Raw genomic sequence first — 15,384 nt, forward strand, 5'->3', positions numbered from 1 at the left:
ATTGGCTTATTGTGAATTATTTATTTATTACGCCTACAAAATTATAGTGTAAAATTTGGTATAATCCATGATTTTCGAAAAATAAATACTGATCACTACAGAGCTAAGCCTACAGAGATCTAATAACTTTGCTAATAAACTCACAAAAAAAGAAAAAAAGTGTCTATGAAGATTAAAATGTCAATCAGTGTTGCTACCACCTAGAAATGCAAATATCGCAACAAGTTTTTTTAGTTCATCTGATCTATCGAGTTGCGAGACGAGTGAGAGAGTAGATAGTAGATACTACCTAGTTAGCTAGTATTAGTTGTATGGAATGGGTTCGTTTAAAATATGTTAGTGATTTCTTATAAGAAAATTTAAAAAGGTAAAATTAATGTGATACCATGATTTATTTGTAAATTGCTGTTAACTAAAAGTGGGGACCCACTTATTTGTGCATTTACAGTTATTCGCGTAACACGTATTTTGTGCATAGAGTTCGAGCATTGAATTAGGCCACATAGCGATCTCTCCCTAAAATACCGCTGTTCTGGCTGTCGAGTGTCGACGTATCGAGACGGGCCAGCAAGTGAGTGCTATGTCTTGTTAATAATTGCAAATAAAATTGCATTAAACAGTTTAGATTGGTGATTATAAAGTAAGGAATAAGTATAGGATGTGATAGATAAGGTTTATAAATAGTCTATCGCAACTCGATTATTCGTATGTTTTCGTAAATGGGTCACCTCGCCATTCTTGAAGAATGAGTTGCAAGGTGTTTTAGATTGAAATGGAGCTTTAATTTGTTGGGTTTTGATTATTATATCGTTAGTGGATACAGCTTATAACGTGTTTTTGTTTTAGTTAAGTGAGGCGGGAGAGTGATGAACAAAAAAGGCCGCGAGTTAATGTGATGTCATCAAAAGGGGAAACAGAGGCCGACTCTGGCACCGTGTCGCCAAATCTTGCTGCTGTTAAAAATGAACCGGTGAGTGATATCTTTAATTATTAAAATAATAAATATACAACATCCCAATGTCAGTAGAAAAAGTAGGGCAATGTTGTTGAACCTACTTCTGGTTTACATAGCTGCTATTCCATTAAGTTTATTACGAACTTAAACAAAACTTATGTAATCTATTATTTATCTCTTGGTTCACACAAATAATTATTAGCATAGAATTATTTTCTACACCATGTAGCTGTCCTATTAAGTTATATTTGATACAAGTATAAAGTTGGCAAACCATAGTTTTTAAAGCCATATCAGTTTAAATTCCTGTTTTGGTTTTCATTCTTAGCTTTAATTATTACAAGTATCTTTTAAACTAACAGCCGTACAAATAAAAACTTGCTTATTCAAACCTTATGCAATGCATAGATATGATAAGAATAAATAAAGAATAAGGATGTCATAATTTCTTACAAATAAATTTGGAATAACGTCGATGTAACTATGCTCACGCTATGCAATGGGCGCGAAGCGGCAACGTCGCAATTCATTCACAAAATTATGAAAAACATTGAAATTGTCTACGGTTAAGCCTTGGTGCTGTCATTTTGAAGCTCGTTTGACTTCGTCAAATTTGTTGTGAAGTTTCATCATACGATGTTCTGTTTATTTATTTTTTAAATATTTATTGGAAATAATTTAAATATATCATTAAATATGCAAGCAAATGATAGATAACGCTATCCAATATCTGGAGAACAGAAGATAAACCCACCTTGAGATAGAGAGTTGCCAAATAACTGGTACTCAAAACATACAACTCCAGGCTTAGAAGATTTATATTTTCAACGAAAGTGTATATTATTGTGATAAGTTTAGAAATAAGTTTTATGTATGTATGGTTTGGCGCATGTTGTAAATAAATAAATCATTATAAATATCAAAAGGGTTTTTCATAATTTCGTATATTTTGACATTTCATACAAAATTTTCCATTTCAATAGGTACGTAATGAAATTATTAATTTGCTCAACTTTTTCTACTTCTCGTATTACTCTCATTGCATTATCTCAAATTTAGATTGAAAATTGCTTCTAAAACTTGTAAAACACAGCACAATGTACTAAAAGATATGTTATAACTCGGTTATGTCAGACTTATACTAGGGTGGTAGCCGTGATAAGGACGGAATAGCATTAGTATGAATACTTATTACGAAGTTATACTAGGTTACATTTATTTCGTGTTTATTTGTATGATTTTTCCTTATTCTTAGTTTATTCTTTGCATAAAATGTTATAACTCGTTTATTTGTACGGCTGTAAGTATATTAAACCTCATACTTTTACAAAACTATCTATATTATAATTATTACTTCTTATAAAAGTATCAAACTACCTAGTTGAATAAGGATTATTTTTTTTTACAAATTGATGATCCATTTATTTATGATATATTATACATTTACAATATTTATCAACAACTAGCGGTCCGCCCCAGCTTCGCCCGTGGTACATAATATTTACGTTTTCTCTACATAAGAACCATCCTCGTACTTCAAGGAATATAATAAAAAAAGAATTATCGAAATCGGTTCAGCCGTTCTCGAGTTATGCGCTTACCAACACATTTTGCGATTCATTTTTATATATAAGATTTATAGGAAGAAATGAAAATGTTTTGCTATCTTTAATTAAAATAAACAAGGATTTTGTTTGGTTGTAACTGAAAGTTTTAGAAACTGCTTAAACAGTTTTGAAAAGTTTATTAACGAACAAAATGTGATATAATTCTTTAAGTGACTTTACATATTTCTTTAGTTTTTATCCAAACCCAAATCAATTGGTGGTTGTGTCACAGACACAATAGAAAATCTATTGTGTCGTGGACCAATCGGGCCGTTGGGGGCTCAATGGGTTAAATAATCGACTTTGGAAAAATTAATCAGGTGCACATGAATGGAGGTTAAAAATTAAGTTCTGTTATGTAATAATAATATTCCAGCTAATGGACTATAATATTAGACCTGTGCTCTAAGTACACTTAATTACCTATTCAAAATTTACTAAATTAGTGGTATATTAGCTAGCTTTTTAATTGTTACAAGAAATGTTCAGAGAATACCATTGTGCTTTTTTTTCTATTGTTAATACAATTTGTATCATTACTTTGATAATATGTAGCATTATGTTTTCATCATTATCCAATCAAAATATAATATACCTTTATCCTGAAGCTTATAATATTTTGTTACTGGTCACTTGCTTTTTTTACTTGCATTATAAAACTTGCTTATAACAAAATGTAGTCCTTCTTATTCATAAAAAAAATTTGACAAAGGTGGATTATTTAAGAAACAGTGGAATTGGAATACAAGAAAATTTTTCGTATCATTATTTTTCTTTTTATGAAATAATGTTATGTATGAAATTATGTGTTCTTTTATTGGATTAATTGAGTTTGAGGTGTGGTTGTTCCTGAGATTAGCATGTTCTACCAAACAAATAAACAAACTTTTCAGCTTTATAATATTCAATAAGATTATTTTGAATATATAACAAAACATTATAATTGTTATATCTGTAAGCATATAATAGCAGTATATAATAGGAAAAATGAATGATGTGTATTTGTAAGGATATTTTTAATGCTAAATATTTTTGTTTATGAAACATTGGGTTTAACGCACGCTGACCCACATAACTGTACTTACTTTCAAAGGAATATTTCTTTCTATTTTTGCACTGCTGTTCTGCTCATATTGTAGAATAATGTTAGATGCTATATTATATATCCTAGCCCATATACTTCCTAGATAAATTTAATATTTATGCAATGTTTATATTTTTCAATTCAAACCAGTGTAGTTTCTTAGATGAGTGTATTTTACCAATCTCTTTCAACATATTATATTAGTATAGATCCTTAGTCTTTAATTATAAGTAAAATATAAATACATTAATGGTATTACATGGTATTCGAAATTTATTAGGGTTTCTAAGAAACACTTATAAAATAGACAAAATATTTCTTTCAGACGGTGGCGGCACCTAGTAAAGAAACTCCAAAGCGGGGCAGTGGTACATTACTTAAATGTACCACTTGCAATAGTTTTAGTACCTTAAGCACACGGGCTTTAAATACCCATATGGCGCAGTGTTCACCGGATAACAATAATGTGGCCGCAGCTCAGAACACCGACACGCGGCCACACAGAAAGCTCTTCGAGTGTGATGTGTGCAATATGAAATTCTCAAATGGCGCTAACATGCGCCGACATAAAATGAGACACACCGGCGTAAAACCCTACGAATGTAGGGTGTGCCAGAAGAGATTTTTCCGCAAGGATCATTTAGCCGAACACTTTACAACTCACACCAAAAGCTTGCCATACCATTGCCCGATTTGCAATAGAGGATTCCAACGACAGATCGCGATGCGTGCCCACTTCCAAAACGAACACGTGGGACAGCATGACCTCGTTAAAACTTGCCCGCTTTGTAGTTACCGTGCGCCGACAATGAAGAGTCTCAGAGTTCATTTCTTTAACAGGTAACATTAGAATACTGCCTCTGATGATGGATATCTAAAATTTTATTTTAAAAATGAAATATTATTTTTCAGGCACGGTATCGATCTGGACAATCCAGGTCCCGGCAATAACTCTGTTTCCCTTCTCGCTGCTGGCATCGCGAATGCCGCATACGCCGATGGTACAATGGACCCTAGCACGCTGAATGCACTCGGAGCTCTTGGCTCTGGACTATCCGTATCGGTTGCGGCAGCTTACTCCGACAGTGGAGATAGTAACGGCGAAAGATCTGTTGACAATGCAACGCCACCTATGCACTATTTGACCCCTCATGTCGAAATATCTATGGCAGATAATAATGACACCTTCTCTCCAGGGCAAACAAACCACATGAGTAATTCAGGTATGTTTTATTAATATATTTATTATGTTTTGAGAATATTAGATTCACTGACCATTTACAGTTTTCCTTTTTATAATAATTTTCCTTTATATTCTAATATACTTTAAGTAAGGTTGTACCACATAATTAACTACATTGCGGAAAACTAGCCTTAATATACAGATCACATGTACCATAATGTCATAGAGCCGTTTTGCAATTAATATATTATAAGATCCACTTGAAGTTAAATTGTATTTTAAATGTAAGTGTAACATAAATGTTTAGGTACTGTGTTTTCTTATGTAACAACTAGAACTAACCTACCCTATTATCCTCATTAAAGCTTTTTATAGTTTGACCTAATGATGAGATTTAGAGGAAATTAAAATGTTTAATGCATTAATATATCCAACAGTGATTTTTTTTTATTGGGCCAGTAGTTTCTTATCAAAACATTTATTTAATGAGTACAGATAAAAAAAAGGCGGGTTGCACTCCGGGAGTGCCGGCAGAAGTGAAAACTGCATGTTTGGAATGGTATCCGTCTTACGCTTTTTCGATCAGGTCACGTGTCCTGACGCGAGTTTAAGATTTTATACCCATTACAGAAAAAGTGCTCAACGCCGCTAAAGAAGTTTTCACTTCAAAAATCACTTCGGCTCCCCTAAATCATGATCGATAAATGTTCTACATAAACAATCGAATATTTCAGAGTCCCGTATGAACGGCGAAGGTCCGAGTTCGCCGCAGTCCGGCGACAGCGCTGTTGCCAGCAGCTCACTGTCCGCCGGCCTGCCCACTAACATTACACCGTCCATCACGCTCATACCTATCAAGCAAGTATGTGTTTTGTTGTTTTGTCTGTATTTATGAATAGTAACTTAGTAATTTTTGCAAAACGCATTTGGTTATACGTTAGAAGTTTGATTAACAAGCTTATATAAACAATATAAAAAGTGCTTTCAATTATAAAGGATGAATCATGATGAAAAGCTTTAAAATCCAAAAGTTCAATTACTGTAAATATGCGTACTAAATAACTAACGGGAATTCGTCTCGCGGGCAGGACTTGAGCAACTGTACTTCTTTTCAACTTTTTAAAATTAATAAGTACGATTTTTAATAAAGTGTATGAATCATTGTCGTTAATCGTAATTATTTTAAATTTGCTAATTGATTTCACAAAAATATTTAAACGATACATACTGCGTATGTATTTGTGCGTCGCATATTATTGGTTCGTTTGGAATGCTAAGTATTGTTGTTGAATAGGAACCGAATGCTCAAGACGAGTCGAACTCCGGCGAGCAAGGCGACGCGAACAGCGGCGACAAACGTGACGTGTCGTCGAGCCTCCCGTCCCTTATCAAAGTGTCGCCGCTCAAGAGCCTCTTGCGGGAAGACATTCGCCGCCGAATCTCTGCCCGCGGACGGACCCGCGGTTCCAATGTATGTTCTTCATCATTCATGCATTGATACTTTGCTCTTCCGCTTTCTTCCAAAACATTTTTAAAAGCTATGTTAATCTTAACATACTTGACATATACATATATGACATATAAAAACGTAATTCTTTAGGTTAATGCATTACATTATATGTATTTTATCGTTTAAAGACATTGCTTATATTGCAAATCTTAATACTATTATAAAGGCGAAAGTTTGTAGTATGGATGTATGGATGTATGGATGTTTGTTACTCTTTCACGTAAAAACTACCGATTACAATGAAATTTAGCACACATATAGAGGTTAACTTGGATTAACACATAGGATAGGTTTTATCCCGGAAATCCCACGGGAACGGGAACTATGCGGGTTTTCCTTTGAAAACGCGGGCGAAGCCGCGAGCGGAAACCTAGTGTTATATAAAATGTTTATAAATTTCAGGCTTCTCGATCTTCACCTTGCGAGGGCGGCGTGATAACCTCAACCCACGGCGATGCCCTACTCCCCTCCTCGCTCGTGTGCACGTTCTGCTCGATCACATTCCCGGACTCGACGCTCTACTTCCTGCACAAGGGCTGCCACTGCGACTCCAACCCGTGGAAGTGCAACATCTGCGGCGAACAGTGCTGCAATGTGTACGAGTTCAACTCCCACCTTCTCAGCAAGAGTCATCAATGACTGTTTGCAGGGGGGACGGAACACTCACTTTGAATGCACTGTGTCACTACGCGAGCGCTTCGAAGGTACTTCACTTTTCGTTTCTCTCCCTCTGTCTTTACGAACGTTTCCTATGTTGAAGTGCTTCGAATATGCTAACGCTAACGTCCCCCCGAAGCTAAAAGTGCAAATTCGAGTTTATAATACGGTTATTGTAGGTAAATGAGTGAAGATATTTTTATGGATATTTTAGTACTTAATTGTTTACGGTCTTAATTAGTGTCGATTTTAAAAAAAAGTTTGCGACCTGTTACGGTTCATGTTTTTGGAAAGTTTCAACATTCCAAATTGTAACGAATGCATTCCATTTGATGAGATTGATTATATGAAGCCTCTGGTGGGGAAAGAAGTAATACTTATTTGTTATCTTAAAAAGATTTTATTTATTAATTTAATTAATTTCAAGTGTGTACTTAAATATACAGAGAGTTTTACAAAACAATATTTATAGTATATTATGTGGTGCGATAGTAAATTTTACAAATGTTTAAAAGAGATGCAGATAGTGTACAAATTAATATATTTTTACATTTCACTATTGACAAGATTTTTATTAAAAGGCAAAGCCTCTAAGCTCTTTATTTGTGATCAAGAGATAGACCGGAATTATAAATTCTACATTCCGTATTTATTTATAATATATTTTCTATTAAAGCATGTAATGCAAGTCCACGACTAATACTTAATGTACAATTTTATTTTTATTTTGTTGTTATTATTTATTTTCTAAAATAAAAACAGAATATGTAGATATACATTGTAATGTACTTAAGTGGTCAAGCAATCGTGATTAAGATGGGTGTTTGTATAGCTCATATGCAAACAATGTATTGCTCAATACTTTCAAGGCTCAAGGAGATTGAACCATATTACACTATTGGGTAGAATCTATTCGCACAAAATTTAACAGAAACATGCCGTCTATGTTCAATTTATTTTAAACAAATTGTGTGCTTTCACCTGGTGCCCATTTCAATAAGTGACAGCCAGTGCTTAGGGAAATTTAAATGCTAACTAACAATTTAATTAGGTATTTAACAAAAAGTTATTCAGAAATCTACTTAATTTTTATTTTTTAAATAATTGGTAAAGAAGATACAAATTATGTTCGTACCTATATTCATCTGTTCGCCAAATGTGCTCAACTGCTAAAAATATTGAATGCAATGAAATTATTAATTAGAGAAATAAATAAATATTAGAATTTTAATGCTTATGTTATGTTTATGTTTAAATTATATTTAAAAAATGTGTAAGTTAGGATATTTTGTTGCAGTTCTATTATTCTTTTCAAAATCTGACTTTTACTCTTGTTTATTTTGGTAATATTATACTAATATTTTTCTGAACTAAATCTTTATTCTTGGCTGCAAAAATATCTTAATCATAAAGGTGCGTATATATTCGGGACTTACAGGTAAGTACATTCTAATTTTAATTGGTCCATTCACTTAATTCGATGATTGAGAGTTAAACATTCCTGTAGACTATAAGTACTTAATATCGGTTGTGGTCTTGCCTGTTAAGTTAACAAAATCGTTTTAGGTGAAACTGAAATTATGTTTACCAACGAAGATATGTATATATGACTATTGTTTTGTTATGTCATTGCTATTAGTTAGGAAATCGGAGTGCGCGGTAGTCCGTCCAGACGTGGACTTAGAGAGTTACCTGGGAACGACATATTTATTATTTATATACATTCTTATATTTCTGTTTCATTGTTGATTATATTATAGACGTGAATTGTAGTACTAATATTTGGACCCTACCGTTGCGCCACGGTGTAGTTTTAAGGGTAGGTTATTTAAATGCAATTAATATTATTAATTGGTAACCCCATTGGGCGCCTTCACTTAATCCGTCCATATCTAACGATAGATATTGCCTTTACTATTTAATAGAGATAATATATTTATAGGTGTTAGTTACACTAAGAGCAGATTTTAAGTGAAATATTTACAGAATAACAAAGGTTTACGGATAGTTATATTTGATGTAATTATGTATGGAGAGAAATTATTTTAGAATCAAACAGAATGTTATGTTTACGTTTACTTTTTGATTCTCAGATAATTCTTAAAGACCGTGTTGTTGTTTGTTGCAGTTTTAATGTAAATGCTTTACTTTCGTGTGGTAGAATGATTTCTAAGTAACGATCATAAAAATATGGTCCAAACAAATATAACTAATAACTATTGTCAATTTATTGTGAACTTGATACAAAGCAGTATTTTAAAATCCCCATTCACGTTATTTTGTTAAGCAAATGTGGTTTAACTATAAGTAGAATAGCATCGTGTTTAATCGTAATCAATTTATTTATTGCGGTTGTCTTTTTTCCATTACCCCGACAACAATTCAAGCAAATATTTGCTGTTTAAGGCTCTAAAACACTTTTAGGCCTTTAACACTGAGATATTTAATATCCTTTACTTGTAGGAATATTTAGATTAGCAGTCCTCACCTTAATACCAAAATACAGCTTACCAACATTTTAATATTTTGCTTTAAGTTGTTATGTGTGTAACAATGTAGTTTAGATTTTAAAAACAATCATAAATGTAGACAGATTGAGATCATCGTTGATATTTTGCTGTTAAATTTATTACGTTATTAAATTTAAATATTATAAATATAATAACATATTATTATAGGTACTAATTTAGAAGAGACAAACTATTTATGAGCATCCAATTTTGGAAATATGAGTGATAGTAAATGATATCAAGTTATAGCAGATTGTGCCTTAGATCAGTAATAAAGTATATATATTATAGTAAATTGTGTTTTCGAAATTTATATAAAAAATTAAGTAATATTTAGACGTGTGTGTTAAACTGTTTTCTCACATAAAGTATATTTACACGAAATCTAAATAAATGTTATTTATTTATATAATATAGCAAAATACGGCTGTTTTGCTTGTTTTTATGGTAAAGTTTATTTGCAGTTGATATGTATGTCATCTTGTTACGATTGTTTAGAATTTTAAAGGAAATGGTACTTATTACCGGATATGTAATTATATTTATTTACTTGTAATAAAATAATTTGGTAAAGGGTCTAATAAAAATATTAATAAAATATCAGATATTATGTGTTTGTTTTTTTAATCTCCATTACTTACACTCATCTTACACTATTCATAAATTACGTTAGTTGCTGCTCTCTTAACTGAACTCTGAACTCTTAGAGCTTATAAGAGTAAGTTAATAATCAATGTAACTGGATTGTAGAGAATATAACTAATAAATCATCGTGGCAGACAGAATGTTCTTGTTGGATTTTCATGACTAACTAAACCGCCCCACGCGCGCCTCGCACCGCCGCGATTGTCGAACAGATTTTGTTCGAGGTGTCCTCTCTATACGTAGTAATATCTGGCTAACATTGAGAAACATCACACAAAAAATAAACGTAGTAATAATACCTAAATGGGTACGGTACGTTTCATAGGTACATCCTGCTAATATTATAAATGCGAAAGTGTGAGGACGGATGTATTTGTATGTGTAGGTGTGTAAGTTTGTTACTCTTTCATGCAAATACTACTGAACCCAAACTGAACCGATTACAATGAAATTTAGCAAATATAAAGGGTAACTTGGAGAAACACATAGAATAGGTTTTATCCCGAAGTATTTGAGTTTACCTCGAACCGTTGCAGTTGCCTCGAACGGACACACATAAGACATACTATACGAGGCGGACGACTAGTTGAATTTAATATGTATTGATGAATTATGGATAATATACTTACAATCGTAAAAAAATTACTTACATTTAACTAAGATATTTAATAAATAAAAAAAAACTTGAGCGATGTCAAGGATGAAAATCGGAAATCAGGTTAATATTTTATTGTTTTGTCATTGCATTGATATGAATGGCAAGTGGCAACTCGGTCCTAAACTCTTATCTTATGTCACAAGCAAGCGCAAAGTTTGTAATGTCATTGTCAAAGTTTTGTTGACCTAAACTTAAAACTTTTTTGTTAATTAATAACTTTTTAATCACTTGCTTGTGTTATAAAACAATAACCGTAATTTTGTTCCTGAAGCAGTAATTATCAATTAGTGTAATGGGAAAAAGCACGCAGGTCGATGGCGATAATAATCCAACTTCTGCGGAATCGGATCCCGCAAAGTTGTTGGAGGCTGCTTTACAACAGATGGATGGAATTATAGCCGGTAAGTGAATATACATAAATCTTTATTTAACAAAAGTTATCATAAACCCACTCAAGCATATCTGAAGTACTCTATAACATCGCAAATATGGGTACTTCCTTTTGGGCGAAACTTATATTTACTTTCCTACATTGGTCCCTATATAGTCATTACTTAATGCATTTTTCTAAACCATTCTATTAATTTTTAACTATAAATGGTGTTAATAAGTTGTTTTCTTTTGAAATTTTGAAAAAAAAAAAATTAAATGTGTGCAATGAATGTGTGAAAAGTTTTCATACCTTACAGTTTACACAAACTATTTAATGAGGTATTTTTCTGGATTTAAGTTTTTATTAATAAATAATTCTACTGCAGGTCTTTCAATGAAAATATTATTATTGTCGAGCCAATTTAATAGGCAACATTTGACGTCTATCAATTTTTTCTTCATAGGGTGGTAACCTGCTTAAAAACATCGATTAAAGTGAATTAATCGATACGAACTTGAAACATTTGTCAATCGAACTTGAAACACATGTCAATAATTTATGATGATTTTTATTCCCAAGTAATCAATGCATTCGATTCTAGATGTCAGATTTCGATTTTTAGAGTAACGTCTCTGGTATTTAAAAAGAAAAAAGGTTTATTGACACAAAATTGTAACAACGTCAGTTCTTTAAATCAGAAATTGTTTATTATGTTTAGAATGGTTTATCAGTAAAATCAAATCCTAAAATTACCTGTATCGGTCATTAATCATTATTTATTATTATAAATATGTTATCGTAATTGAAAAAAGTTAAGCAAATGCGCAATTCTAACAAAACGAAATATCATGTTATTCTATGTCGTCGTAACTAGGTTACGTTGTTGAATTTTGTTGAACTGTCAAATGTTGCCTATTAAAATGGCTCTACTATAGTATGACAGAATTTTAACAATATAATCTTATCAAGTAGGACATGCTAATCTTATATTTTGATAAATTTGCATTGCCATATGTTGTTTGGTGGCATTGAATAACATTTCTCAAGTAATATTAAATGTTCTTTTAATTAACTTAATTTCTTTACATTAGTTTATTTCCTATGAATATTTTGAGAATTAACTTTTCAAGATTATTGAACAGTACCCATTTATTCATATCTACCACAAAACCATAAAAATTAAAAAGTTAAGATTCCATTTAATTGAAATTGTAAATAAATGTACAAGAGAATGGCCAATATCCGTATGCCCAATAACAAAATTGCCAATTATCTGAATTGGTCTAGCTTTATACAAAAACAAAGAAACTGAAACCAAGCAATTTTTCTTTTTTTAAAGTGAAACTTTTATTACATCGTCTCAAACTTTTTGGTCTGTGTAGCGCATGTCGCGTGTATAGCGGCTGCCGAGTAGGTATACCTACTCAGCAGCCGACCGTCACGCGACATGCGCTACACAAAGCAGTGTTCGGAACCATTCGAACAGTTTCACTTTTACCGTGGTATCATAAAACCACACAACATTTTTTTTTGTAACAAGTTGGAACTCGCTGAAATCCAGATAAATTTCAACTGTTATAGTTGAAAGACACTATCCATTCTAGAATTCCTTGTATCCTTACTTTTCTTATTTTTGTTTTCCCTTTTTTTGAACTATATTTATTAAATTTAACAAAGTTTCATTATTCTTGATTACCAGTCTACGTCCACTTATCCGAAAATTTTAATACATACATTTAATTGACCCCTATGCCAATTAATTTGGATAATCTGCAATATAATTGAAACCTGATGTATTTTAATTAATGGCCCTGTTAAGTGTATATGGACATTATTAATTTCAATATACAAATTCAGTTTGTCTTGCATGCTCTTCTTAATTATATGTAAAATTTGTAACAAAACTTGAGTTTTCACTCCTATTTAAATAATAGTGTACAATAGTTAACACCAAAAAACATGTTGATTAAGAGGAAGTCTTCACAAAATGAAAGCTTTCTTCACAGTTAAATAGCATTAAATGTTATACTGAGAATTATCAGGGACCGAAACTCGAAACAAGTAACGAGCAGTAACAAGTAAGCTAGGGGGTGGCATTAGGGTGAAAAGGGGTGCTAACTGTTGAACCGAGGGTGGATCGGCGCCAGTCGGTCGGTGCACGCGCGTCGTACAGACGTCTCGTCGGTTTACACGCGAAAATCCGCAATTTACGTGACGCTTTATATTCGTAAAATCTGAAAAAATCTTTCATTTTTCAATTAACCTTACTGACATGTAATTTTTAATTTTTTTAAACATATGTTTTGAGCTATGAATATCTAATTATAAGTTATTATAACTTATAAAGAGATAAGTACACATTTATCTGCATGGTTTCTATGGTCTAGAAAATTGGATTCTGTTTGCCTATATATTTTTTTAACCTTACAAACATTACAGTAGGTATTCTATGCGTCATTACATTGATAGACTGGTAATATTATGTAAATATATTACACAGTATTTTTTCGGTGTAGAAAAATGCATAATACTGACGAACATTCGGAAAATTTTATCGTAATAAGGACTATTTAGCAATTAAAAGATCTCCAATCATTAAAAAAACATGCGAGATAAATAGAAATGCCTATAAGAGATATGTATGTAAAAAATATTAAATATGTATTATGATTATCTCTTTAAGTTAATAAAAATATGTATGTATTCAATTCAAATATGCTATATTATTAAGACCTATAATTGATTTATACTTGTGTCTGTGATCGCTTTGATCTAGGCTTATTTATAAAGTTACTTCATTACTTACATAATATCGTGCGTTATGTTAAATGCAAAAAATAGTAAACACGTGCATGCACTGGTATATTATAAAAAAAAAATTGCGCATTTTCGTCTTAATCGTTAACATGGGATTTTTTAAACAAAAACATAAAGTCAACATAAAGTAAAATATGTTATTATACATATTATTGTTAGTTGGTAAAAAAAAAAGAATTCATTTACGCGTTATTACAGTATCCAAATGAAAATATAGGAAGAATTTTTATGGCAAAACAAGGATAAAGAATCGTATACAACGAAACTCGAAGCTGGTTGGATGGAGAATTTAATCTCTCTTGGAACGTAGAAAGCTGAATTTTTCTGACGTCTCTTATCGCAGTGGGCCGTTCATCAAATATTTGCTTTTAGGATAAATGTAACACTTTCATTTTATTAATTTTCGTTGTAAGAAGCCTTATTCCTTTTTGTAAACGATGAAAAAACAGAACCTTTAGGTTTTTGATAGAAAATTGTTTTATTACAATTTATTATCATCAAACCTTATGCAACCAGAGCAGATGAAATCCGTATGACACAGCCGATTTATAAAGCCATATGTTTGAAATTCATTTGGCATTTCCTCCCGTTTCTATTCTTCGAACACCTTCCTACATCACTGTCTGTTATTCAACAGGTTCGTATTTTTCACGCGGATTTCGACCTGAACACCCTATTGACCCCAGTCTCCCCCCATTGTTCGTGAAGAGGCGAGTAATCCCGATAAGCCATCTATTGTGTTTCATATGAGGAAGACGTCAGATATTCACTGAAGTATCATAAAATAGTACAGTTTAAGATTGTGTACCTCATGTGGAACCCGCGGTCTTTGATGCCATCCTTGATCAGAGACAGTAATTTTAAAATTCTTTAAGTCGTATAACGGATCGGTTGGTGATGACATACCATTATAATAGTATACCCATATTATTACATAATAGCTCTAAAGAGATTCATCAATTCAGAAATACAAACTAAGTACACTGTACACAGGAACATTGTATAGACCCTTAAGTTTACGGTACCGTTCTCACGTGTAGGTTCAATCGTGTGGAATACGGTTCACAGATATTTTTAATTACAGTTTAAATATAATCATTGTGTTATTTATATACATTACAAATTACAATCGTCATTAACATTTTAAATTAAATAAAGTTTTTACACAATCCCATTGAGCTTGTCTGTGCTGTTCATGTAGTGCTGGAAAAAAACGTAATATCTTGTGTGGACGGACTCTGACAATGATCGCTAAAGTTTTATGTGTGATGTGACTTGTGAGTGCATTGTATTGCGATGCCGGGTTGCTGGCAGTGGCCGGAGCACGTCACGCGTTGCTGGCTCTTCGACGTGTGCGGCCGGGGCCTGTTCGACGTTGAGGCGGA

General features: G+C 32.3%; 1 protein-coding gene across 6 annotated transcripts; it reads left to right on the plus strand.

The window, feature by feature from the left end:
- The first annotated feature begins 226 nt into the window (after positions 1-226).
- LOC149902201 (uncharacterized) lies at positions 227-10,116 on the plus strand. Of its 6 annotated transcripts, none has more exons than XM_090109847.1 (8): positions 227-367; positions 449-571; positions 847-970; positions 3,972-4,486; positions 4,559-4,869; positions 5,564-5,691; positions 6,124-6,300; positions 6,742-10,116. In XM_090109847.1, the coding sequence occupies exons 3-8, from the start codon at positions 896-898 to the stop codon at positions 6,976-6,978; spliced, it is 1,443 nt and encodes a 480-aa protein (XP_089965973.1). In that variant the 5' UTR covers positions 227-367; positions 449-571; positions 847-895; the 3' UTR covers positions 6,979-10,116. The 6 variants fall into 6 exon arrangements, with proteins under 6 accessions (XP_089965973.1, XP_089965978.1, XP_089965975.1 ...); XM_090109848.1 differs by having other exon boundaries at positions 253-367; positions 479-571; XM_090109849.1 differs by having other exon boundaries at positions 247-640.
- Positions 10,117-15,384: the final 5,268 nt, after the last annotated feature.

Source organism: Colias eurytheme, chromosome 15, assembly GCF_061535395.1.
Source record: "Colias eurytheme isolate Ceu_HAF_F1 chromosome 15, ilColEury1 Martin Lab GWU primary, whole genome shotgun sequence".
Classification (NCBI taxonomy): domain Eukaryota; kingdom Metazoa; phylum Arthropoda; class Insecta; order Lepidoptera; family Pieridae; genus Colias; species Colias eurytheme.